The following is a 25516-nucleotide window of genomic DNA, read 5'->3' as shown; positions in this document are numbered from 1 at the left end:
GCTGCCCTTACGCGTAGGAGCCGGAGAGAGGGGGGACGTGCTGCTGCTGCCGGGAGGCGCGCAGAGCCAGGGCGGGCCGGGAGCCTGCGTTAGCCGGCCGGGCCAGCAGCACTGACCGGAGCTGCCAGGGTCCCTTTTCGACCGGGCGTTCCCGTGGAAACCCGGACGCCTGGCAACCCTCCGACTTGTCCACCCCCCCGCCCGGTTCAAAACACAGAGTGCAAAGCAACATCATCCAAAATCTACTGTTCAAAACCCTCGAGAGCACCCGGTCCCCGCCAGTCTCAGCCTCCGCGCGGCCTGGCCAGGGGCGGCCCCCGCCTGGGGCTCCCCGCCTGAGCTCGGCCCCGCGCCCGGGGCGGGCCGCCGCTGCCCGGAGCGAACATGGCGCCGGGCGGCGCGGTCCTGGCAGCTCTGCGCAGGCGGCTTGAGAGGCGGCGGCTTCAGTCCGCCCGGCCCGGCCGCTTCCGCCCTCGCCCTGCCCGAGAGGAATTGACAACAAGGAAAACTTTATTGGTCGCTGGGCCGCGGCCGGCGGGACGATGGCGGTGAACTACGCGGCCGGGCTCTCCCCGTACTCGGACAAGGGCAAGTGCGGCCTCCCCGAGGTGCGAGCGAAGGAGCAGCGCCCCCCCCCCGGGCCTCCCACTGCCCCCCGGGGTCCCCTCCGCCGCCAACGGGCCCTGCGCTCCCCTCCCCCCCGGGGCGGTTCCTCTCCCCCCCAACGGAGCCCCTCCCCCCCAACTCCCCCAACGGGGCCCTTCCCCCCCACCGCCCCCCAACGGGGCCCTGCGCTCCCCTCCCCCCCTCCCCCGGGGGCTCTTCGTCTCCCCCCCAAAGGAGCCCCTCCCCCCACCGCCCCCCAACGGGGCCCTGCGCTCCCCTCCCCCCACCGCCCCCCAACGGGCCCTGCTGGACTCCCCTCCACCCCCCCCACGGGGCCCTGCTGGGCTCGCCTCCTGCCCCTGGGGGCACTTCCCCTCCCCGGCCCCCAATGGGACCCTGTTGGGCTCCCGCCCCCCCTGTGGATGCTTCCCCTCACTTCTCCCCCCCCCATGGGGGTGCTTTCCCTCCCCTCGCTGACTCCTCACCTCACTGAAGCAGATTTGAGGTTTAAATCTGAACATCCTGAGGCCACGTACCTGCCGGCTCCCAGTACCAGGCCATGGGGTTTGGCAGCCAGCACTGGTTTATCCTCATGCCGTGCTAATACACTTTTTTTTCCCCTTCAGTCAACTTGTGATCTTGTACTCGACGTGCCGTGCAGTTCAGCGTGGTGGCTTGGGTGCAATGGCTTATCCGCCTTTTGGTGTGCTGGCGGGGACGCGTCTCTCTGGCTCTCCATTTCCATTTTCCTTTCCCCTCAGATTTTTGACCCGCCAGAGGAGCTGGAGAGGAAAGTGCGTGCGTTAGCAGACCTGATAAGGGGTTCTTCCAATGTAGTGTTTCACACAGGAGCCGGGATCAGTACGGCTTCCGGGATCCCTGACTTCAGGTAAAGGCACTGACTGAAGAAATATCAGTAATCACTGAAGCAGTGTGGGCTAGTGGTCAGAGTGACGTGCTGAGTTAGAACTTGGGGGCTCTATTCCTGGCTTTGCCACTGACTCACCATAGGCAAGTCACTTTGCCTTTCAGTGCCTCAGTTTCCCCACCTGTGAAAACGTGTCTGAGTTTGGCAAAAGGTTAATGTTTATAAAGTGCTTGGAGATCCTTGGAGGACAGATGCTGTAGGAGTGCAAGTGTTATTTTGCTGGGTTAGTGATCGTATTTGTGGTATTTATAGTGAAAATATTTCATTAATGAGAAACGAGTAGTTGTCTTATGGCTCCATCCCTGATACTTGGCCAGTTAGCCTGTGTGTTAAGTGCTGTAGGGAAAATAGTCCATTTCTTTAGTGCCTTATAACTGTTACTTTTGGAAAACTCCCTTTTTTCTAACGCTCTGATAAATGGAGGTGAGAGGTTTCCTCTCCTGTCTGTCTACAGTCTCTGCTCTAGTTCGCTCCCAAAGTCAAAAGCTTGCTATTTAGTGGCCAAAGTGGGCTGTGATGAGACACTGAAGTCAGTGAGATGATTCTCCAAAGCTAGTACCCACACCTAACTTTCATCAACCCACGCAGTGAAAGTACTTGATATCTGGTGTCCCCTTTTTATAGCTTATTTGTGCATGCTGGTTAATAGCATAACAACAATATAGAATAACCCCAGTAATACTGAACTTCAGAAGGGGGGGGGAATGAGGACGCTAGGTGAATGGAAATTAAAAGGTGAAACGCCTTCAAACTGCATGGAGACTATTTAAAAACGGCATAATAGAGGCTCAAACTAAATGTATAATCTAAATGAAAACGAAACAGTAAGAGGACTAAAAAAATGCCACTGTGGCTAAACAGCAGAGTAAAAGAGGCAGAATGCAAACAGGCAGCCTTTAAAAACTGGAAGTCAGATCCTGCTGAGGAGAACAGAAAAGAGCATAAACTCTGGCAAATCAAGTGTAAATGTATAATTAGTCAGGCCAAGAAAGAAGTTGAAGAGCAACTAGCAAAAGACACAAAAACGAACAGCGATTTTTTTTTAAGTACATCAGAAGCAGGAAGACTGTGAAACAAGCATTATGGAGGTGCTAAAGGCGCACTCAAGGAAGACAAGGTTGCTGCGTAGAAGCTAAATGAAGTTTTTGCATTGGTTTTCATTGCAGAGGATGAGCGGGAGATCCCCACATCCAAACTATTCTTTTTTGGCAACATATCTGAGGAACTGTCCCAGATTGAGTTGTCAGTAGAGGAGGTTTTGGAGCAAATTGATAAATTAAACAGTAATAAGTCACTAGGACCAGATGAGATTCACCCAAGAGTTCTGAAAGAACTCAAGTATAAAATTGCAGAACTACTAACTATGGTACGTAACCTATCACTTAAATCAGCCTCTGTGTGACATGGCTGGAGGGTACTTAATGTAATGCTAATTTTTAAAACAGGCTCCAAAAGTGATCTTCGCAATTTCAGGCTGGTAAGCCTAACTTCAGTACCCGCCAAATTGGTTGAAACTATTATAAAGAGCAGAATTATCGGACACATAGATGAACACAATATGGTGGGGAAGAATCAACGTTGCTTTTGAAAAGGGAAATCATGCCTCACAAGGTTTTTAGAATTCTTTGTGGGTGTCAACCATGTGGACAAGGGCGATCCAGTCGATATAGTGTCCTAGGACTTTCAGAAAACCTTTGACATGGTCCCTCACCAAAGGCTCTTAAGCAACATAGGCATTCATGAGATAAAAGGGAAGGTCCTCTCTTGGATCAGTAACTGATTAAAAGATAGGATACAAAAGGAATAAATTGTCTGTTTTCACAGTGGAGAGAGCTAGATAGTGGTGCCCCCCAGGGATCTGCATTGGGACCTGTGCTGTTCAACATATTCATAAATGATCTAGAAAAAAGAGTAAACAGCAAGGTGGCAAAATTTGCAGTTGATACAAAATTTCTTAAGATAGTTAAGTCCAAAGCTGACTGCAGAGAGTTAAAAAAGGGATCTCACAAAACTGGCTGTCTGGGTGACCAAATGGCCAGTGAAATTCAGTGGTGATAAATGCAAAGTAATGCACATTGGAAAACATAATACCAAGTATACATACATAATGATGGGGTCTAAATTAACGGTTACCGCTCAAAAATGAGATCTTAGCATCATCGTGGATAGTTTCCTCAAAACATCTGCTCAGTGTACCGTGGCAGACAAAAAGGTAATAGAATGTTAGGAACCATTAGGAAAGGGATAGATAATAAGACAGAAAATATCACAATGCCACTATATAAATTCAATGAAATTAATAGACAACAGGTTTAAAACAAACAAAAGGAAGTACTTCTTTAAATCACACTCGGTCAACCTGTGGAACTTGTTGCTGGGGTTGTTGTGAAGGCCACAAGTATATCTGGGTTCAAAAAAAGAGCTAGATAAATTCATAGAGGGTAGGTCAGTCAATAGCTATTAGCCAAAGGTGGTCAGAGACGCAACCCCATACTCCAGGAGTTCCTAAACGTCCAACTGCCAGAAGCTGGGAGTGGACGACATGGGATGGATCACTCGAAATTGCCCTGTTGTGCGTCTTCCCTCTGACATACCTAACACTGATCCCTGTCAGAGACCGTATACTGGACTAGACGGGCCATCTATAAATCAGGGCTTTGCGTCAGGTACATTTCCACCTCCACGAACATGATACAGTTCTGTGGTGACCTAGAATCCTACTTTCAACGTCTCCAACTCAAGGAATATTTCCAACACACCTCTGAACAGCATACTAACCCACAGAGACCTTCCTACCAACACTGCAAAAAGAAGGATTCTGCATGGACTCCTCCTGAAGGTCGAAACAACAGACTGGACTTCTACATAGAGTGCTTCCGCCAACATGCACGGGCTGAAATTGTGGAAAAGCAGCATCACTTGCCCCATAAACTCAGCCGTGCAGAACACAATGCCATCCACAGCCTCAAGAAACAGCTCTGACATCATAATCAAAAGGGCTGACAAAGGAGGTGCTGTTGTCGATATGAATAGGTCAGAATAGGAACAAGAGGCTGCTAGGCAGCTCTCTAACACCACTTTCTACGAGCCATTACCCTCTGATCCCACTGAGGGTTACCGAAAGAAACTACACCATCTGCTCAAGAAACTCCCTGAAAAAGCACAAGAACAAATCTGCACAGACACACCCCGAGAAACCTGACCAGGGGTATTCTATCTTCTACCCAAGATCCATAAACCTGGAAATCCTGGATGCCCCATCATCTCAGGCATTGGTACGCTGACAGCAGGATTGTCTGGCTATGTAGACTCCCTCCTCAGGCCCTACGCTACCAGCACTCCTAGCTATCTTCGAGACACCACTGACTTTCTGAGGAAACTACAATCCATCAGTGATCTTCCAGAAAACACCATCCTGGCCACTATGGATGTAGAAGCCCTCTACACCAACATTCCACACAAAGATGGACTACAAGCCGTCAGGAACAGTATCCCCCATAATGTCACGGCAAACCTGGTGGCTGAACTTCGTGACTTTGTCCTCACCCAGAACTATTTCACATTTGGGGACAATGTATACCTTCAGGTCAGCGGCACTGCTGTAGGTACCCGCAAGGCCCCACAGTATGCCAACATTTTTATGGCTCACTTAGAACAACACTTCCTCAGCTCTCATGCCCTAATGCCCCTACTCTACTTGTGCTACACTGACAACATCTTCATCATCTGGACCCATGGAAAAGAAGCCCTTGAGGAATTCCACCATGATTTCAACAATTTCCATCCCACCATCAACCTCAGCCTGGACCAGTCCACACAAGAGATCCACTTCCTGGACAGTACAGTCCTAATAAGCGATGGTCACATAAACACCACCCAATACCGGAAACCTACTGACTGCTATAATGACCTACATGCCTCCAGCTTTCATCCAGACCACACCACACGATCCATTGTCTACAGCCAAGCTCTAAGATACAACCGCATTTGCTCCAACCCCTCAGACAGAGACAAACACCTACAAGATCTCTATCAAGCGTTCTTACAACTACAGTACCCACCTGCTGATGTAAAGAAACAGATTGACAGAGCCAGAAGAGTACCCAGAAGTCACCTACTACAGGACAGACACAACAGAGAAAGCAACAGAATGCCACTAACCGTCACCTTCAGCCCCCAAATAAAACCTCTCCAGTGCATCATCAGAGATCTATAACGTGTCCTGAAGGACAATGCCTCACTCTCACAGATTTTGGGAGACAGGCCTGTCCTTGCTTACAGACAGCCCCCCAACCTGAAACAAATACCAGCAACCACACAACAAAAACACTAACCCAGGAACCTATCCTTGCAACAAAGCCTGTTGCCAACTTTGTCCACATATCTATTCAAGGGACACCATCATAGGACCTAATCACATCAGCGACACTATCAGAGGCTCATTCACCTGCACATCTACCAATGTGATATATATGCCATCGTGTGCCAGCAATGCCCCTCTGCCATGTACATTGGCCAAACCGGACAGTCTCTATGCAAAAGAATAAATGGACACAAATGAGACATTGAGAATTATAACATTCAAAAACCAGTCGGAGAACACTTCAGCCTCCCTGGTCACTCACTTACAGACCTAAAAGTCGCAATTATTCAACAAAAACCTTCAAAAACAGACTCCAACGAGAAACAGCGGAACTGGAATTAATCTGCAAACTAGACACCCATTAAATTAGGCTTGAATAAAGACTGGGAGTGGATGAGTCATTACCCTAACTAAAAACTATTTCCCCATGCTAATTTTTCCCCTACTGCTACTCACACCTTCCTGTCAACTGTTGGAAATGGGCCATCCTGATTATCACTATAAAAGTTTTTTTTCTCCTGCTGATAATAGCCTATCTTAATCAATTGGTCTTGTTAAGAGTTGGTATGGCAACCCCCATTTTTCATGTTCTGTGTGTGTTTGTGTGTGTGTGTGTGTGTGTGTATATATATATATATATTCCTACTCTATTTTCCAGTGCATGCAACTGATGAAGTGGGCTTTAGCCCACGAAAGCTCATGCTCAAATAAATTGGTTAGTCTCTGAGGTGCCACAAGTCCTCCTCGTTCTGTCTGTTGATTCCTTCTGTTTTCTAGGCCCATCTGTTCCTCTGAAAGAGCAGGTGGTTCTGTTTCTCTGCAGACCTGTCTGAGCTGCCCCAGAAGTAGGGTATGCACATTCGCTGTCTGGGCAGTGCAATTCCTGGTATGCTTTTGGCTGCAAACTTTGTTTTTTGGCACAGTAAAATGTCCCATCATGCTTGTTCCTGGCTGGTAACTTTCACTTTCAGTAGTTGTGGCTTCTGTCAGCCTGTCTTGTTAGTGAGGGGATTCTGAGTCTAAACTGAATGGGGTTCCTCTGGAACATCCTACTGAGTGGTAATGTAATGGTGCCCAGAATCTCCTTGGTGGCTCCTCTGGACTGCAGACTTGTGCTCCTACTAGGAGGTAGGAGAGTATTACTATCCATGTTCAAATATGGGGAAACTGAGGCACGGAAGTGAATTGACCTGCCCAAGGTCCCATGGTAGGTAGCACAGTCTAGAACACACATTGGCCTGTGTTCCTTCTGAAGGGTGTAAAGGTTGTGGCGGGGAAGAATGTTTTAAGGGGATGTAGCCAGGAGTAATAGGACACAAGCAGGCTCAGCATTTGATCATGGAAAGATCTCAGACTGTGGACTTCTCTCAGGGGAAGTAATGGAAGTGGCATTGCTCAATTCATTTAAGATTGGACAGAGCACTGGAGAATATTCCCTACAGTATAATCCTGCCCCGGACCTGACCTAATAGGTCTCTTCAGTTTCTTGATTTCTGATTTGTGTCCAGCTAACCACATGGTGCTCCCAGCCCCCAACACACACACGTTCTCCATTCAGTGACTCTGAGTACTCTTGAGGTTGAATCTAGAGGCCACTTAAAGGATAAGTGTATGTTACATGGCGGTAAATGAGGGGCAATTCCTGCACGGGCAGAGTCCTAGCAGGAAAATGAGCAAGTGGAGGGAAGATGAAGTGCATCTATCTTTCTTACAGCCTCTTGTTGGCTGAACCTCCGGCTACAATCGACAGTCTCCTCAGCATTCAAGTTATATGTTAACTCCATGTGGTGTGCCTCATGTCACCACTGAGCAAGCCTCTGGATTTGGCCGAAATGAGACTGCTGTGGACTATGCCATTGGCTTCCCTTCCCATGTAGGCATCTCTCCTTCCTCATTTGCAGAGATCATGCTCTTACTGATATGCCAGGCAGTGGTTCCTCCCCCAGCTGCTCCTAAATTAAGCCTCATGTCATTGCACCTCTATCATGCCCCGTGGTCCCCAGGCAGCTTTGAGCGCTCCCCTGTCGGTTTTAGGCCCTTTGGGCCTTGCCCTATGTTGCATGCTCTTCTTCCAGTACTGCCCGCTCTTCATGCCTGTACTTTCAGTATTGAATTTGATTTGGGTCAGTGCAGAAGTTATCATTCTCATTTCCATCTTGCTAGTTACTTTTTAATGTTAAAACGTTGCCCGCAGTAGCATTGAATTAAGCACCAAGTTTACAGCTATAGGGCCCAGCCATGTTCTTGTCACATCAAGGACAGAAATGCCATGGTAGCAGGTCACCTTCATTTAGCAACTCACTTTGCTTTCTCCCCCTTAATTAGAGTTCACATGGTGTCTCATGACTGCTGCTTAATGCCTGCTACTTCCAGTTATAACTTGATTTCTTTCCCTTCCTCACCCCCCCCAAACAGGGGGCCCAATGGCGTATGGACTATGGAGGAGAGGGGATTGTCCCCCAAGTTTGACACTACCTTTGAGAATGCAAGGCCTTCCAAGACCCACATGGCGCTGCTGGAGCTGCAGAGAGTCGGCATCTTGAAGTTCCTGGTCAGCCAAAACGTGGATGGCCTGCATGTGCGTTCTGGATTCCCACGGTACTGCACCTCCCCTTATCCATCTCTCGACCCGGCAGGGCCCAGATGCCTGTAACAGGCATCAAAGCTTGCCGCGTTGTTGCTTTTTATCAAGTGCAGCTTTGCAGGAGTGTGTGTATGGACGCTACACAAATCTCGGCTAATGCTTGTAACAACAGAGGTATTAATGCTTCAGTGCTCTCCAGAGATGAAAGCAATGCCTGGGGCCCGAACCCCTTCAGCTTTAGAAGCAACATGGCTTCTTAATCATGTTTGTACTAAAACAGCTGTTAGTCCCACTGCTATAGTGAGTGTGTGGTTGGGGGGGGCCTGCCAGATGCCTTTGGGGAAAATAAGCTGCATTGGATCTAAAGAGAGGGAGAGGCTGTGGGACTAGGACAGAGGCAGATCTAACAGCATCAGCACTATCGAATGCTCTTGTGGTAGTTCCATGGACCACCCTAAACCCAATTCTTCCTGTGTTGCTATTTCTAAAGGCGGGGCCTTATTTTGTTTAAGGGCAATGACCCATATAGTTCCAGGACTCCTTCCCAAAGCTGTGCTGGGTCTTGCTACAAATGGATTTGACCTACCCTACAAGATCTAGCACCCACTCGCTGTGTTAGAGGGCAGACATTGGCTCATGTAAAGCAGCCGGTATTGTTGGCCATGGGAAGCATCATGATTGGCTGTGTCTGTAAGGACTGAATTTGTGGGCAGGTTACATCAATGCGCTCTGCCATCACCTTCCCCTTGTGGGCTTATGGGGAGCTGTCATCTTAGCCTGCTAGTTCTACTCTGTGTGTGTCTGTAGGACCCGTTCAAGTGAAAATGGGAAAACTTCCATTTGGTCACAAGCTGATCTAAATTGTACTAATATTTACAGAGCACTGTTAGCGTGCAAGGAGCTGTACAGAAAGAATGTACAGAATTACATTGTGTCTGTAGGGAGGTGTCTTGGGATAGAGAGGGAATGAAAGTTCAGCTGATGGCTGCATAGCCTGCCTTACAAGAGCCAAATTTGCGTGCACATAGGAACAAAGTGCAACCACCCATTAGAGGCAGGTGTGGCCTGCCAAGTCTACAGATCCCAGCATGTGGTGTTCAGGATGGAACACTGCATGCTGGGATTTGTAGTCCCTGTGGGCTGCATCTCTGTTCAAAAGGAGGATAACTGAGGGCTGCATCGTAAAATTCCTTAGACCACATATTGGCTACCACACCTCTTAAGTTGGCATGTCTGCGCTTCTGCTTAGAGCAAGGTCAGCTTCCCTTTACTAGTATGATGCTGACACAGATAATGTAATGCTTGTGACAAGTGCTGGATTATTCGTCTTGGAGATTGAAGTCCCTTCTTGCAGATCAGATCCAGCAACCTTTTCCCAGGCCAGCCTGTCCATGCGCCTCAGTGCTAATCTAGAGGGACCCATTGGAGAAAGGGGAATTTGGTCTCTGTAACCTAGTCAGACCTTGGCTTCTTTATGAAAACCGCCAACATGGGTGCGGTTTGTGGCCTGTTGTGGACACCTGTCCCTTGGAACTGGACTAAGAACGTCAAACTCATTTCAGAAAGGCTAACTTGGCTGTCTTACCCCTTTCTCTGCTCTGTGCAAGTACGGCTTCCCATGTGAGTCACCTCCAAGTAGTACATTTTGCAGTAGTTTTTGTTTTGGGTGAACTGGGTTTCATTAGGTAAGGTTAATAAACTCCATCCCTACCCCCTCTCTTCAGTGAGAAAACCTTTACTGGCGCCTGACTGGGTCTGGAGCGCCTTGAAACTATGCTTTCCTGCGTAGATCTGTAACACTTCAGAAGGGGCATTAGGGGGAGATAGTCCTGGGTTTCAGGTTCATCTTCGTTTTAGCAGCACTGTGGTTTACTTGATTTGTTTGCTTCTCTTCCTGCATTCTCGTTATAATGAAGTCCAAAACCACACGGCTGTGTGCCCCCAGCTGCGAGCTGTGCACTTGATTGATGTGTGGATGCAGTCTCTCCAATCCCCCCATGTATGGCGGTAGAGACCGAGCTGCACTTAGTCAAGTAAAGCCCGCTTCAAAGATGTCCTCAAAGGAACCTGCCTTTCCATTAGCTCAGTCTGGAAAAGGCAGCTTCTTCCTTGGACAGAAACTTTAATCTACAATAAAAATACCCCAGACAGAACATTTCTAGCACTTCAGACAAATGGGTTATTTGTCTTGTGTGCTGGAGTGCCTGAATCAGACACGGCTGGTAGACGAGAATGCAATTTTAATTCAAGAAAGAAAATATAAAGGAAGGCGGTGGTGAGGCAGGTGTATGAATGGGAACTTGCTTCCTTAGAGAAGGTGCAGCTTACAAATAGCATGACATGGTGTTAGCTAAAGAGCAAATCTAGCAGCTGTCTGGCTTGAGAAGATATTTGCTTGTGTTCTTGTCCCATGAGGAAGCTCAGAGCTTAATTCTTTTTCTTAACAATACAAATGGCCCTTTGACAAAGTCAGACCGGAGTGATTAGAAAAAACACTGTTCTCTACAAATCTGATTAATTTTCTTTTGAATGTGGCAGAGCCAACTTCACACCTCAAGAAAGTTCTAATGAGAGCTGTGACTATGGGCTATCCTACAGGTTCTCAAACTTCATTGCACCACGACCCCCTTCTGACAACAAAAATTACTACACGACCTCAGAAGGGGGGACCGAAACCTGAGCCCATTTGAGACCCGCCGCCCTGGGCGGGTGGGCAGGAGGGAGGGGGACAAAGCCAAAGCCCAATCCCCACTGCCCTAGGCAAGGGGGGCCAAAGTCCAAGGACTTCAGCCCCAGGCAGGTGGCCTGTAACCTGAGCGCCACCACCCAGGTCTGAAGCCCTCGGGCTTCAATTTCGGCCCCAGGCAGTGGGACTCGGACTTCAACAAGTCTAACACCAGCTCTGGTGACCCCATTAAAATGGGGTCGTGACCCACAGTTGGAGAACTACTGGGCTGTCCCATTTGGTCCCTCTGGTCTCTCTCTTTTTTTATTTTTTATTTTTATTTCTGTGGCCTAGTGCATACACACACTTGCAGTAGTTAAATTGAAGGGGTGAGGGGTTTTTTTAGCTGGTTTAGTTTAACTGGTGCAGTTTCTGTGTTGGGAAGGCCTGTGTATCACTCTCAAGTACTGATCTGAACACATGTTTGAAAGAAGTTTTTTTATGAGAGAAATACTAGACTCTTATTTCCATCTATGAATGAAAATTTCAACAGTTCTAAAATGGTAAAAAGGAAGTGATTGAAACAATAGGAAAGCAACCGAACTGCCTAAAAAAGCCCAGAACAGAAGGGGAATACATTAAACTGTTGGTTATTGAGGGGTGTGTGGCTAGTGGGTGGTGGTAACTGTCTTTGCGTATTAGGGAAATGTGTGAACCTGTGAACTGTTAGGGCTTATTGTTAGTCTCTAAGGTGCCACAAGTACTCCTTTTCTTTTTGCAAATTCAGACTAACATGGCTGCTACTCTGAAACCTGTTAGGGCTTGGTTTGCTAGAATCTAGATTACATGGACACAACTGATGATCGGGTCCTGTCCAAAGCAGGATGGCTCAACGTATTTTTAGGCTTCAGTATTGAATTGGGAAGGTGGCAGTTTCTCCTCATAGCTAAAGTAAATGTCAAAGCTACTGACCAATATGGCAAATGCTCACTAATTGCCAAATATCAATGTGTGAATTTCTGACAAAAAATGGGTAGATTGAAGGAAGTGGTAGAAAACAAGTGTCTGGAGTAGTGAAAATATACAATTCTGTCTGTCTGACAGTATTCACACTGCCAAGCGTTGATAAGTAGAAAGCATCCGCACTCATCTTGGAGTGCAGGAAATCTATTTTTTTTCTTCAAGATCAAAGGTTATTGAATGAAATTTTGCTCATTGAAGCGGAAAAGCAAAACGTTGAGTTTGAGCCTGCACGTGAGATGCTTTTCTTGTCCCAGGGCTGGGCTTTCCAGCAGCTGTACATGAGTTTCATTCAGGAACAATCTCTGTTCATCATTAACACCAAAAAATGGCAAAGATCAAACAGTGGTTATGCCATTAAAACAACTGAAAGGCAAAGACTTGACTTGAAAAGAGTTGCAGCCGTCTCTTACTCTAATTTCACCATGTAGCAAAAACTGAGCAATTTGAAGAAAATATTGAAGCAGTTTGCCCTGGATATTCTTTTCCAGACAGACTTAAATGCCAAGGCCCACAGTTAAAATTGTAAGGGAAGAAACAAGAAAAACAACAGGAAGAACCAAAAGAATTTACCTTGCCATTAATGCAAGGTGTTTGATTTAACATGAGAAATGACCTGAACATAGCCAGATGCATCCATATGTTCTACTTAATAGTACTGCCTTTCATATGGGAACCACTCCTCCTCCTCAAGAGAATATTGTTTCCAAGTTGCTGAAGATACTAAGAGTACAGAGAAAAGTATGACAGATGCCTTTGCCATTTATCTGGACAATGATGATTAAGTGGGGAAAAGGTGAGCTCTCTGGAGCAGTCATCCTAAACTACTACTATATGGGGGTTGAGCATTGTAACAACTTGACTATACCCCCTCAGGGTAATAGTGTTATACCAATAAAATAAAAACCAGCAGGATCTTATTAAAGGGAATAAGGCAAAATGCCACATTTATTGTGAATACAGAAAGAATCATAGTAAGCAGTTAGTTATAGCTATAACATTCCATTCAATTTCATATTTATTCACACATTCATTCATACACACACACAGGTTCTGCAAGGTTGTTATCATAGTTACCAGCCTTAGAGTTGCTCATGCCAAGCCACTGGCCAGGTGGCCCTGGAAACAAGGAGGGAGCAGGGCCTTGTCAGATGCTCATCTGATGCTCCTGGAAGTTGGTTTGCAGAATCAGACCCCAAAGTTCTCAGTTTCTAGAGTCCATTTTTATAGTAATTTATTCCTTTGCCAGTCTATGGGAAGTGCTTCATCATGCTGTTGCTGAATCAATCAGCAGATGGCACATTCCTGACGGCTCCGTGCTGCCAGATGTTACCTTGTTCTTTGGTTCTCCCATCCTTGAGGCTGTTGGGTGGATTCCAGTCTGCCCTCTGGGGGTCCTCTGGTTGTTTCCACTTGACACCTTCTTCGGCCGATTGACACTGGATTCTTAGGCTGGCACCTCCCTGATCATTCTTTTATTATCCATACCAGGCATCCATCCACATACATCCTCTATCTCTGTTTTAATCACAATTGTTAACAAAGCGAGTTGAAGACAACAAAAGGTCGGGGAGTCTCCGGATGCTGTTTCTGTTGTTACAGAGTATCGCTTTGAGTCTCTCTCGGTGTGAGTAGTTGTTGTTACAAAGCATTGCTTTGAGAACAGACTCAGTCTTAGGATGTATTAACACAACTGGCAGCTTGCAAGTTTCACACAGAGAGGGAGAGAAACAGTAAAAACAAGAGACCAAAAACCAAGAGACCTCTTAATTAGTAATAACCCGGAATTTAAACGAGGGGGAATCAAACTCATTTGTGATTTTAATACAGAACTTCTTTAATATGATCCACCATAACCGTAGGAAAGGAGCGAGTCAATACCTGTTGTCTGGGACTCCAAGAGTGGAAGAGGAGAAGGCCCTTAAAGAAACAGTAGCCAAGGTTTTTCCCAAGTATTAACTATTCCCCTGGGTCTGTCATCCCCTCTCCCATCTGCACTGTGTCCGCTTTCAAAATCCCAGGAACCTTAAAGGGACACATCACAAAACAGATGTTGACTAATCTCTTTGTCCCTACTACTGTTAAGGGGACTGTCCCCCTGTTATAAGCTCATGTAAACCTCACTAAGGCCCTGATTCACCAAAGCACTTAAGCCCGTTGACGTCAATGTGACTTAAGCATACACTTAAGTGCTTTGTTGAACCGGAGCCTAAGGGTGTACGTCGTGCTTGTCGAAGAATTATTGAAAGTCTACAGTCAGCCTCGTGGCTGCTGGCCCAGCTTCCAGCTGCTGACTGCCGAACTCAGGGAGGCTGTGTCTTTGCATCTGCATCCGGCGAGCAGATGTTGAAAGTTGTACTGAGCACAAGGGGAACTTTGATCAAAACAAATCATGCACTTTCCACAACAAAGGACTTTACAAAGAGGCACTGATCTTACAGAAGCAGTGGAAGGCGGTTTCCGAGGTACTTGACAGATCAGGTTGCGCTACTGTCAGTCTCGGTGCAAATCTCTTGATGTAATTGACAGCGAAGACGTGGAACGGCGCAAAGGCAAAATAATCATAATTTTAAAAAAATCAGAGAAGCTCTGGACCCATTTCATTACTGATCTCAAATAAAAATCTCAGGTCAGGTCCAGAACAGGGGGAAGAAATCGGAAATGTGGTTGGTGTATGCAATCTGAAACTCCTCCTTCCTTCTCCTCTAGCATTTCACAGTGAAAATTGTACCTCTAGTGTGGGGTGTGATGCTATGCCACAGGGTGTTCCATCTACGTGGTGGCAGTATAATCACGGGAGAACAGTCCCGTTCAATTCCAAACTTTTTTTTTTTTTTTTTAAACGCCTGCTTTTAGCATTAGTCGAGCATGTCTCGGTGCATTTGGGTTGGTTTGGGTGAAACTTCAGAGTGGACTAGGTGCTGAAAGAGCAAGCAGGTTGGTAAACGTGCATCATCTACATCGGAGGCCATGTAGCAAAGGGCCGGAGGCCTAACTAGTTAGATGCAGGATCGTCTAGTGCAGTGGCTCCCTGACTTCAGTGGCTCATGTGCCACCTTCTCGAACGGTGAAGTGAATGGCTGGAATGTCAAGCTCAGGGAGCATCAGGGGGACAGGAGTCACCGCTTGGGAGCCCCTGTCTAGTGGATAGGGCACTGGACTGGCAGGCAGGAAACCAGGATTGTATTCCTGACTCTGCTAGTTGCCTGCTGTGACATTGGGGAAGTCACTTCCCCTCTCAATGCCTGTTTCCCCCTCTCGTCCTTTGTCTTGTCTGTTTGGATGGTAAATGCTTGGGGCAGGGCCCCTCACTGCATGCATACACAGTGCACGGGCTACTATTAGTTGTATTCCGGTAGCAGCTAGAGTGGGAACGCTGTTGTGGTGTTTAACTTACAGAGCTGCTGGCTTTTCATTTGAACCTACTTAGATTGTGAGCTCCTTAGGGCAAGGACAGTCTCTCTCTGTTCCGTTTGTGCACCACCTCGCACAGTGGGGCCCTGATCTAGGACTTGGACTCCTACATGCTACCACAATACAAAAAACATACAGAAAAAGAGCCATTATTCTTTATTAGGAGTCAATATGCTAACAAAGGGAATCCCATCAGCTGCACTGGATTAGGCTTGTGGGTTTATTTGGTTTTGGGGAGCTGTGGGAAACTGGCAGCAAGGCTGAGGGCGCCAGCAGGAAATGGTGCACAAGGAAATAACATGGGTCACCTTTAGGGTCACTCAACCTATGGCGTTGCCATCACAGAAACCTTTGGGCCACATGGCCTGATCCCTTCCAGCACAGGAGTGTTTCATCCAGAACAACCCCTTTCACCAGAGCTAGACATTGTCAGAACCTTAACTAGAGACCGGGTGGGCCTGATGTATCCACGATGGCTGTAAATAAGAGTCTCTTGAGCAACCTGAGTCACCAAGTGTTGCCTCCGGGTTTCCGCTAACCTTTGCTGTTTCTTCTGCAGGGACAAGCTGGCCGAGCTGCACGGGAACATGTTTGTGGAGGAATGTGTGAAATGCAGCAAGTATGTCATCCCTGCCGGTCAAGACACACTCGTTTGTAAAAAGGCAGCGTGAGTGAGTCTCTCCACTGCCATGGTGCTGAGAAGCACTGTAGCCCTTGGGCGTGTCTCTGGGGTACAGATGGTCGCTGCAGTTCTGGATTCCCTTATATAACTGTTAGTTCTAGCATGAGTCAAGTTCGATCACTACGTGAGCTTCTGGCAGATAAGCCCATGATGCAGAGAGCACAGGGCGTGCGCTATGAGTAAATCCTGAATAAACACCTAAATCTTGCCACTTAGTGGGAGAACACTAACTCCTGCCCCCATAGAAGATCTTCACAGCTCCTGTAATCTGTTCGTCATATTGGTCATGCCCAGTTTAAATATCAATGGTCTCTCCATTGTAGCCAGGTCTTGTTTATATATGTTTGCCAAATATGAATAAGAGGTCACAGCAGTCTGAATTTTGCCTTTTGATTCTAGGAAATACAAATCCTGAATTCTGAAATTATTGCTCTAAACTCCTTGAGCGGGAGAGTGCCATGGGTAGAACTATGGTGTAGGGACTAATTGATCCCTGGTGTAACTGTTCACTTCACTAGTTACACTGGGGATGGATTTGGCCAATAATGTTCATCTCCAGCTTCTCTTAGCACCAAAGGGGCATGATTCTCAGTGTTTTTCTGCCTTTATATCTTCCTTCTCATTACTCAGTCGCATGGTCTAGAACAGGGGTGGGCAAACTTTTTGGCCCGAGGGCCAGATGTGGATGGGGAAATTGCATGCAAGGCCACGAATGTAGCGCTGGGGCAGGGGGTTGGGGTGCGGGAGGGAGTGCAGGGTGCAGGAGGGGATGCGGAGTACGGGAGGGGGCTCAGGGCAGGGGGTTGGGGTGCAGGGACGGGTGCGGAGTGCAGGAAGGGGCTCAGGGTGCAGGGTGCAGGAGGGGTTCTGGGTGCGGGCTCCGGCCCGGCACCGTTTACCTTTAGCGGCTCCAGCGTGGCAGCAGCACGCACCGAGGCTAAGGCAGGCTCCCTGCCTGTCCTGGCCCCGTGCTGTTCCCAGAAGCGGCCAGCACCACGTCCCTGCGACCCCGGGGGTGGAGCGGGGCAGAGGGCTCCATGCACTACCCTTACCTGCGGGTACCTCCCCCAAAGCTCCCATTGGCCGCGGTTCCCCATTCCTGGCGGGTGCGTTCTAGCATCTTTCTTATCAATGCACTTGCATGTTAATGGTTGTGAACAGACTCTTGTTTTGTCTCACACCCTGAATTGCATCCTTTCTCATTGCATGTGAAGGCAGTATGTGCGGGACGCTGTCGTGGGCACCATGGGCCTCAAGCCGACCGGCAGGCTGTGCGACGTCTCCAAAGCAAGAGGGCTTCGTGCCTGCCGGTATGTATCCTGGAATGACAGCCTTGGGGGAAGGGAAAGGCAGAATTGCATCCTGCAGAAACGTACCAATTATGAAACTCCTGGACTCCACCATTTCCTGGATGTGTGTGTCTTTGGTTTTTACCACATGGCGCAGTCCGAGCGTACCTGGAGGGCTTCTCTAGATACTCAAGGAAGGGCCAACGACTCACATTTGCGTCTGTGTTAGGAGTGGGTGAGTTCCTACACTCAAACCCCCTCAGGTCAGATTCAGTCTGTTAAACTCTCTCCTATGAAAAGCAGAGACTGTGCAGGAGATCTTCAGAGGTACAAATGGGAGCTTGGCACCCAATTCACATCGTCTGTCAATGGGAATTGGGTACCTAGGTGCCCTTTGAAAAACTCCCCTTTCTGTTGCTCCCTGAATCCTGGCTACATGTGGGTCCGTTGCGGCTGAAGTGCGCTGCATTGTGTGATTGCTGTGTTGAAAGGCGCATTCTCTCCCCTGTAGCAGTATGTTTGATTCCACTCTGTCCTGCTGCTGCTTGCATTACGTATGTTAGCTTTGTTTTTAATTGTTTAGCTTTAAGGTGGAGATTCTTTGCAATGTGATTTTCATCGTAACCTGGGCTTAGGGCTGGAAAAGTGGCTCTGTGAAAATGGCATCCGCAGATCTGCTCTGTGTGTATTTCAAATGCACTTGCCATCTTCAGTGACACACTTCTTACTGTTCCTCATTTCTATTAACGGAATGTAGGTCTGGGCAAGAGCGAATGGGCCTGATTCTCCACGCCTCTGCACCTGCTAGGGTCTTTTACACCAGTGCAAATTGTGTGTAGGATACCACCGTTCTGACTTAGTAGCTCTTCACACCCAGTATGGACTGGTTTCAGTGACTGCACGTTGTCCAGAGCAACAGAAAGTCAATCTCATGGACTCCATTCCTGCTCACCCATCATCACAGAATTGTTAACAAAGTTCCAGTTGCAGAGCCACATTCTGACCTCAGTGCTGGGGGCTTCACAGGTGTAACTGACAGCAGAATCTGCCCCACAGAATCTTGTTTGCTGAACCCAGCTTGACTCTCAGATCCCCTGCTGAACTTGTGCAGGCAGGAGTTAGAACATCCATCTTACAAATGGAGCTAATTGGACATGGACATCAAGAGCCTCTCCTCAGCAGCTCTGCGGTTGGGTCCCTGTCCCTGTTCTTTCCCTTGTCTGAGAGCAAAGCTAACCCTGTTTCCTGTTGGATTTTTTTTTTCCCCAGAGGAAAGTTAATAGACACTGTTTTAGACTGGGAAGATTCTCTGCCTGATCGGGACCTGAGTCTAGCAGACGACGCCTGCAGGTATTGCTTTCCGCAGCACTGTGTTTTGACACCCTTTTGTTTAAAACCTGGTACTTCAATAAAACCACCTGATAACTCGTTCAGCATGAAACTTGTTGCTATGAGATCTCTCCAAGCTTCTTGCCATCTGCTGGGATGAATTAGGCTGTTCAGATACTTGGAATCTGACCTGCCATTCCCAGTTCAATGACCTTTTGTTCCAGGCTTTTGACCCTGGCTAATCCTTAAGAGTGACTGTAGCTGGCCAGAATTATAAATCTCAAAGGAAGCGTGTTACTATTGGATTCCAGGAGTCAAAGGTGAATAAAGTGTATTGAGTGCATCCCCTAAGCAGATCCCCTTTTCCTCTTGAGACAGAGATTGTACCTGGCCTATCACCAAAAGGCTTTGCAGACAGTGGGGTAAATGAAACATTCAGAAACCAACAGCTTTTGCCAGGGAGGTGGTGGTTGGATGATCCCAGGTGCTTGTGGTATTCCCCAAGAGGGAAGGATATTTCCTGGGTCTCGTTTCTTATTATTGATCAAGCATCTTAAGAGGACGTAGCAATGTATATTAAGTGACTAGTGCCAAGTAAATAAGTCCCTGCCTCTCAGATCTTGCAGTATAAAGGGACAGGAGGAAATGAAAGGATAATCGTTGCTGCTGGGGCTGGGTGGATATTTACAAGACTTTCCAAGGCCTGGTTCATTATTATTTCTACTGATGTAGTGACCACATTGTGCTAGATGCTGTACAAACACAGAAGAGAGAGAGTCCCTGCCCCCAAGTCTGTTGCACATCATTTGAAATGGGGTTTTGTTCCCTGGTTTCACAGGTTCCAATTCTGAACCTAAGTTGAGATGCAGTTTATTATAACACTTGTAATGTATGGCTCGTCAGAGGGGCAGTAAGACCAGTGTGTAGCATTCTGGCGGGAGTCTGGCCTTTTGTCTTCTTAGAGAAGGGGACTTTAGTCATTGAGACTGGCTCCGTTCCCTTTCACGGGTTCACTTTTTTATTATCCACCTGCAGGAAAGCTGACCTGTCAGTCACTCTGGGGACCTCTCTTCAGATCAAACCCAGTGGCAATCTCCCCCTGCTCACGAAAAGGAAAGGAGGGAAGCTGGTCATAGTAAATCTGCAAGCAACGAAGCATGTGAGTTAAAATGCTTTGACTGGCGCCTTGAGCTCAGAGCTGCCCAGCTACAGTCTGACAGGCCTTGGTTTTATTCCAGCCGTAGCACCCAGCACTCGTGGGTGCTTGATTGAATCCTGCAAAAGTGGGTCAGTCCAGGAGCCAGGCAGCCCGCTTACAATGCCAGCTAGAAGAAATCAACCTAGTTTAGTAAGTAAACATGCTGGGTCCCCATTACCAAAGACCTTAGATCTGTGATTAAAAATAAACCTTCCGGTGGGATCAAAACCCCTCACGTATCCCCAGGTGAATTGGAATCCTGAGTGTTAATTAAGCCCCTGAGTTAAGTCCTTGCTGCGAGACTATAGAATTTGACCAGTTTTATTTATGTTCCTACCTCCCTCGAATACCCGAATCATTAGGATCCTGTTACATAACCAAGGCAGTTTGTTTCCAAGACCTGCAAAGTGTATCAAGGTTAGAGGTGGAAAAAACCACTCGGGTCATCTAGTCCCTGACCCAGGCAGTGCAGGAGTCTTCCCTACAGAACTTTTTCTGTAGTGATTGAACCGGTCTATTTCACAGCTTGGCTGAAAGGCTCTACATTTCTAGCTGTTTTGAGGGTGATACTCACTGAGCACTTCACGGGGGTGGTGTTCCTGAAATCCGCACAGATCCCTGTCTCTTAAACTCCAGGAGGAATAATCCTGCCTCCTTACACCGCCAACTCACCCCTTAGTTCTGCATCGAGATAATTGTAGGGCCAGTTTTGAAATCTGTCCCAAATGTTGCCTGGTCAGTGCGGAGCTGAGAGTTAATCCACGGTGTGATGCAAGTTGCTAGGCCTCGCCCAATTCACACGCGCACGCAGAGCCCTTGAAAACAAGAGCCAAATCGTTGAGGTCAGGTCTCCCTTGAGAGAGTCCTCAAATTGCTTGGTGTTTGGAATTCCCCTGAGGCGAGTCAGCTTTGTCCTCCGCGTGTCCTAACGGGGAGAGAGCAGCTGCACACTAGGGGTCTGTGGCTGAATTTGGGGCTTCTCTAGTAAAAGGAGGTCACCAGCTCCTGTCATCTGGGCGAGCAGAGAGCTGTTGGATGGTGATCCAGAGCTGGTGGATCCAGAGCTGGGCTGGATTGTGGCCTGTTGTAGAGCTGAAAGGCACCTGCCCTCTGGATGCACGTGTAAGTAGTAGGGCTGGAGTGACATCAGCTTCCTGAGCCGGTTTCCTGTCTCTTGGCCCTAGGACCGGCAAGCCGACCTGCGCATCCATGGCTACGTGGATGAAGTCATGACAAGGCTGATGAAGCAGCTTGGTCTGGAGATCCCCGAGTGGACGGGGCCGGTGGTGGTGGAGAGTTCTGAGCTTGTGAAGCCCGAACCAGCCCTAAAACTCGACCCGGATGCTCAGCGCCCAGCCAAGGAAGAGCCCTGCTCCCACCACAATGGCACGGCAGAGGAGGCTGATGGGACATGCCCGGGGCTCGGCACGGCACGCAAGGAGCACGGTGACCGTCTGAAACAGGAAAGTCCTGGCTCAGGCCGCAGCCCCGTAGCAGCCAAGAGAGTGAGAGTGGAGTCACTGCTCACCTGACTTACCAACGTCTTGGCAGTTGGTCGTTGGTCTTAGCAGCTAGCCTGGGCCGCTTTTCCTACCGTCCTTTTTATACCTTGAAATATCACCTCCCTTTTTGTAAGTATTAAATGTACTTCAATGGTGTGTGTCTGTTCAGCTGCATCGCCAGTCGTGGGCGGGCTGGTTTCCAGCTACCCAGCGGCGCTTATGGTGTAGGGGTCAGTCGCTGCTGCTCCGTCCATTGTGAGGGGGGCTGGCTGCTGACCCACACGCTGCCGTCTGCCTTGCTTGGGGAAGGACTGCAGAATTCCCTCGACCTCTCTGGCAGATCTGGCCTAAGGGCTACAAGGTCTGGCTCGTCGTTGTGGGAGGCGGAGCAGGAGCTAAAGGACTCGTCCTTGAGTAAGGAGAGCAGCGCTTAGCCAGGCAACAGCACCGATGAGCTGAAGTCTGGATGGGTTCACGACCCCCAAATCCTGCGCTGCCCATGGCATGAGAACTGCAGCCTTGCCATAATCGGGAAGCGTGGGTACGTCGGTTGCACGTCTCGTGAGCCGTTCGCCCGAAGATCTCACATTGACGCGTGCACGCTTCTTGCAGGAGGGGTGACGCTCGTTTCCCATTTGACAGGTGGGCAAACGGAGATGCAGAGAAGTGAGGGTAAAATTTTGAAGAAGTCCCATGGAAAGTCGGTGAGAGTCAGGTGCCGCTTTAGAAAATGGGACACAGGCTTTTAAGTCAGCAGGCACTTTTTGAAAATGTTACCCTGTGAGACTTGCCCAGGGCTCCTCCATGCCAGTGGCAAAGCCTGGCTTGTCTCCCTCATTGTCCTTTCCCTACTAACCCTCCCTCCCTGCTGCGTGGCATTAAATCCAATCATTGACGTCAGTCGGTCAGATCAGATCAGGTCAGCGGAAGAGCCTGACTTGCATCCGTTTCTTTGGCTAAGTCTGCGTTCTAGCTGGCTGAGTGCCCTCACAGGTCTGCTCTGTGGGCCCCTGGGAACACTTGCAGTCTAGCTGCCTGTTACTCTTCTTGCCTTGCAGACTTACTAGCTGAGGTTCCTAGCAGCGAAAGGGCAGCTGCTGTCCAGCAGCAAGAGGGATTCAGCCAGACTCCATTTGGCATGGCTCTGTGTGATTGTTAATGTGCGCTACAAGCAAGGATGTCTCTTCTTTGAGTATGGCCTGGTAGCAGGATGCTGTCACCAGAGCGCAAGAGGGGCAGACGCCTTTGTTGACATAATGAGATGCAGCGATTGCCCTTTGAATGCAGCCTTGCCTCTGCTAAGGTAAACAGATGGTAATTGCAACTGGCTTATAAGAGACATGGCAGAGATTTGCTTTGTGGTCCGAGGGCCGCCTCCTTACATATGGTGTGATCATTTTTCTGATTGAAGGTGGGTTGTAGGGAACGCAAGCTGTGTGGTCCCAGCTGTCTCCACTCCCCTATTCAAGCCTGCCACTGGGGACTGAATTTACTTGCAGCCATTTGTGTCTTAGTAGTAAAGAGAAATGGAAATGGTTGGGGGTGCAGGTGACTGGCTGCGGATAAATTCTCAGTATTTATATTCCTGCCAGTTTTCCAGTGCAGTCTGGATGTTAATCAGCCCAGGTGCAGATCTTCTGAGCCACTTGGGAGAGTCTGGGTTGGGATGCAGAAACTTTCCTGGGAGCCAGTTTCCAGTCTCAGTCTCCTGGTCAGAATTTAAAATGTCCTAGAACATGCTGTATCTACAATCTCCAGTATATCCCAAAAACACAGCACTGGGTACTGTGGGAGTCGCCTCGAGATGCTGTATAAAAATACAGCTTGACAAAGACTGTATCTGTTGGACAAGACTTACACTTCAGGTCCTGGCCATTTGTCACGTAAAGATCTCATGGTACTTGGTGGAAGAGTTTGAGTTAACCCCAGTGACCTGACGTTCCTCTCTGGTAGTTATTCTGCCTACCCCATTTTTCCTGTGGTTTCTACGGGATATTATATTCTTCACTTCCTATCCTCAACTGCCGGGGGCATTCCTGTGCTCTGTTAAACTGCTGCTGGGATCCACCCCAGACATGGCTGCATTTCAGTAATCCCTACACTTGCACAGCCCTTTCCTTCCTACCAGGGATGATGTGAACCTACACTGAAGTTTGTAAAGCAATCGGAGATCCTCTGAGATGCAACTTATTAGCTATAGCAAGGAAGCAGGCCATAAACCTGCAGCTAGACAGAGATGACTGTGGGACAGGACTCCTCAAAGCCTGGTGTGCAATCTACATGAGGCCTCACAGGATTAAAACACAGCTCATGGTCACCCCTTTGCCTTGCAGCAACAGGTGGGGCTCTGCTATTAAGGGAGTTACAACGAATGTTGGGGCTGGGCTCGTTTGTTTTAATATTATGTAAATACACATGCAAACTAGGTGCAGTTCTTGGGACCCTGGCAAGTTACCTGTGTCCCCCCTGTATGGCCAAAGTTTGGGCACCCATGCATCATGGGCACTCTTAGCTGGTGGCATCGGGCACCATCTTCAACGGGCACTGCAGCTGAGAGTTCCCTCCCTTGCTGATTTGGTAGGGGATGGAGTTCCATAGAATACCCAGAACACCTGGAAGCTTGAAGGCTGCCCAGTTCCCAATCCCTAATTTTTTCCCATTGGATTTTAAAGCTGCTGCATATGGCCTTGTTCCAACACCCTGGCAAGGGCCGTCTGCCTGGGGCTTGAATCTGGATCGAAAAGCAGGAGGCCCGTGTTAGCAGTTACCCGGGGGTTCTGGGATAATAGTTTGGAGATAGGAGGATGCTGAGCACCTTTGACTTCTGCTGCCTTCCATGAGAACTGGGTAAGCTCAGCATGCCTCAGGCCTGGGTCCTGCGTTAATTGAAAGCCTCGGTGGTGCTGGATTGAGGAGCTGCTAGTTCTGGGCCCCAGTGGCTCTGAGTGATTTACAGCCGTGCTCTCGAGCAGAGCTCCCCTTTGGAGTGTCCTTGTGTTTGGGCAGGGAGCCTAAACATCTGATGAGCCTCGTTCAAAGTGACAGGATAACTTGCTGTCCCGGTCTCCTTGCTGTGATTCCCCCTGCCCCTGCAATGCTTCCTTTTCCGCATGAGCGGCAAGGTACCGGCCACATGGGTAATCTGCCGCGATGCTCTGTGTTGAGGGCAGCGTGGCATGGGGCTTGTGGGTGGGTGTGTGTGTGTCCTGCTGTGGGTGTGAGTGTTCAGTCTCCAGACAGGTCTCCTCTCTATCTGATCAGCTGGCTGGCTGCTCAACACAATGTGGGCTGGGGACTGGTCCAAGGGAGGGTAAACCATTAGATTTTGCTGCCATGACACTACCCTTCTTTGAGTGTTGAGGGCTGCCTTCCTGGGTTCTCGCTATAATATGGGGCAGGACCACCAGCAAAGATCAGGATCCCATTGGGCCAGGCACTGTACATACAGGGGAAGTGACTTCCTACCCTGAGCTACTGAAATCTAAACAGAGGAGACAAAGAGGGGTGGGAGGAGAAACAGGCACAGAGGGGGGAAGTGAGTTGCCCAGTTGACCTTTTTACCTTCTTTATTTTTTTAAATGGCACTTTAAATAGTGCAGCATTCACCATGGAGAGGGAACCAGATAAAAGGACCCCACATGTTTAGGGTTGTGTACCAGTATAACAGACTAGATACAAAAATAGAAAAGAAATCGGATTTGAGTTGAAAGAACAGGAAGAGAGTACTATAAAAACCCACCCGCATGTCTGTGTAATGGATAGGGATATTGAAATGTATGTGTAATTGTAAATGAAAACCATGCCTGAACTAAAACCAGAAGCTGAGTTTTTCTCCCCAGTCTGTGGATGTTTTTATTGCTTTGTTTCAGTAGCCTGTTGACTCCCTGAGAGGGAAAACTTAGCCTTTTCGACAGGCTTTGCCTAGTGAATCTCCGA

At 48.4% G+C, this 25516-nt stretch overlaps 2 protein-coding genes across 12 annotated transcripts in view; one reads left to right on the top strand and one right to left on the bottom strand.

Moving 5' to 3' along the window:
- The window catches only part of ANKRD24 (ankyrin repeat domain 24), a 31573-nt gene extending 31175 nt beyond the window's left edge, over nucleotides 1-398 (bottom strand). The window contains exon 1 of the mRNA XM_073324610.1: nucleotides 247-398. The gene's annotated coding sequence lies outside the window, so the exon portion shown is untranslated. The remainder of the gene's footprint in view (nucleotides 1-246) is intronic.
- On the top strand, nucleotides 363-25516 carry SIRT6 (sirtuin 6). Of its 11 annotated transcripts, none has more exons than XR_012156237.1 (9): nucleotides 368-608; nucleotides 1233-1495; nucleotides 8313-8495; nucleotides 16140-16247; nucleotides 17477-17572; nucleotides 18821-18901; nucleotides 19916-20039; nucleotides 20119-20228; nucleotides 21263-21350. XR_012156237.1 is itself a non-coding variant. In XM_073324621.1 (9 exons), exons 3-9 carry the CDS (start codon nucleotides 7694-7696, stop codon nucleotides 21608-21610), a joined length of 1017 nt encoding a protein of 338 aa, XP_073180722.1. In that variant the 5' UTR covers nucleotides 532-588; nucleotides 1368-1495; nucleotides 7612-7693; the 3' UTR covers nucleotides 21611-25516. The 11 variants fall into 11 exon arrangements, 8 of the variants coding, with proteins under 8 accessions (XP_073180723.1, XP_073180720.1, XP_073180721.1 ...); XR_012156236.1 differs by lacking the exon at nucleotides 20119-20228 and adding an exon at nucleotides 25453-25516 and having other exon boundaries at nucleotides 375-608; nucleotides 21263-22883; XR_012156235.1 differs by lacking the exon at nucleotides 20119-20228 and adding an exon at nucleotides 25450-25516 and having other exon boundaries at nucleotides 375-608; nucleotides 21263-22883.

The sequence above is a fragment of the Lepidochelys kempii genome, chromosome 25, assembly GCF_965140265.1.
Source record: "Lepidochelys kempii isolate rLepKem1 chromosome 25, rLepKem1.hap2, whole genome shotgun sequence".
NCBI lineage: Eukaryota > Metazoa > Chordata > Testudines > Cheloniidae > Lepidochelys > Lepidochelys kempii.
This window is presented reverse-complemented; position numbering and strand designations above follow the sequence as displayed.

Bases quoted from the DNA above. Each gene is read 5' to 3' on its own strand.
- SIRT6 (XM_073324615.1), top strand. From the start codon at position 543: ATGGCGGTGAACTACGCGGCCGGGCTCTCCCCGTACTCGGACAAGGGC. The intron at 609-1,232 runs GTGCGAGCGAAG...TTTCCCCTTCAG, and splicing joins GCAAGTGCGGCCTCCCCGAG to TCAACTTGTGATCTTGTACT. The intron at 8,496-16,139 runs GTACTGCACCTC...TTTCTTCTGCAG, and splicing joins GTGCGTTCTGGATTCCCACG to GGACAAGCTGGCCGAGCTGC.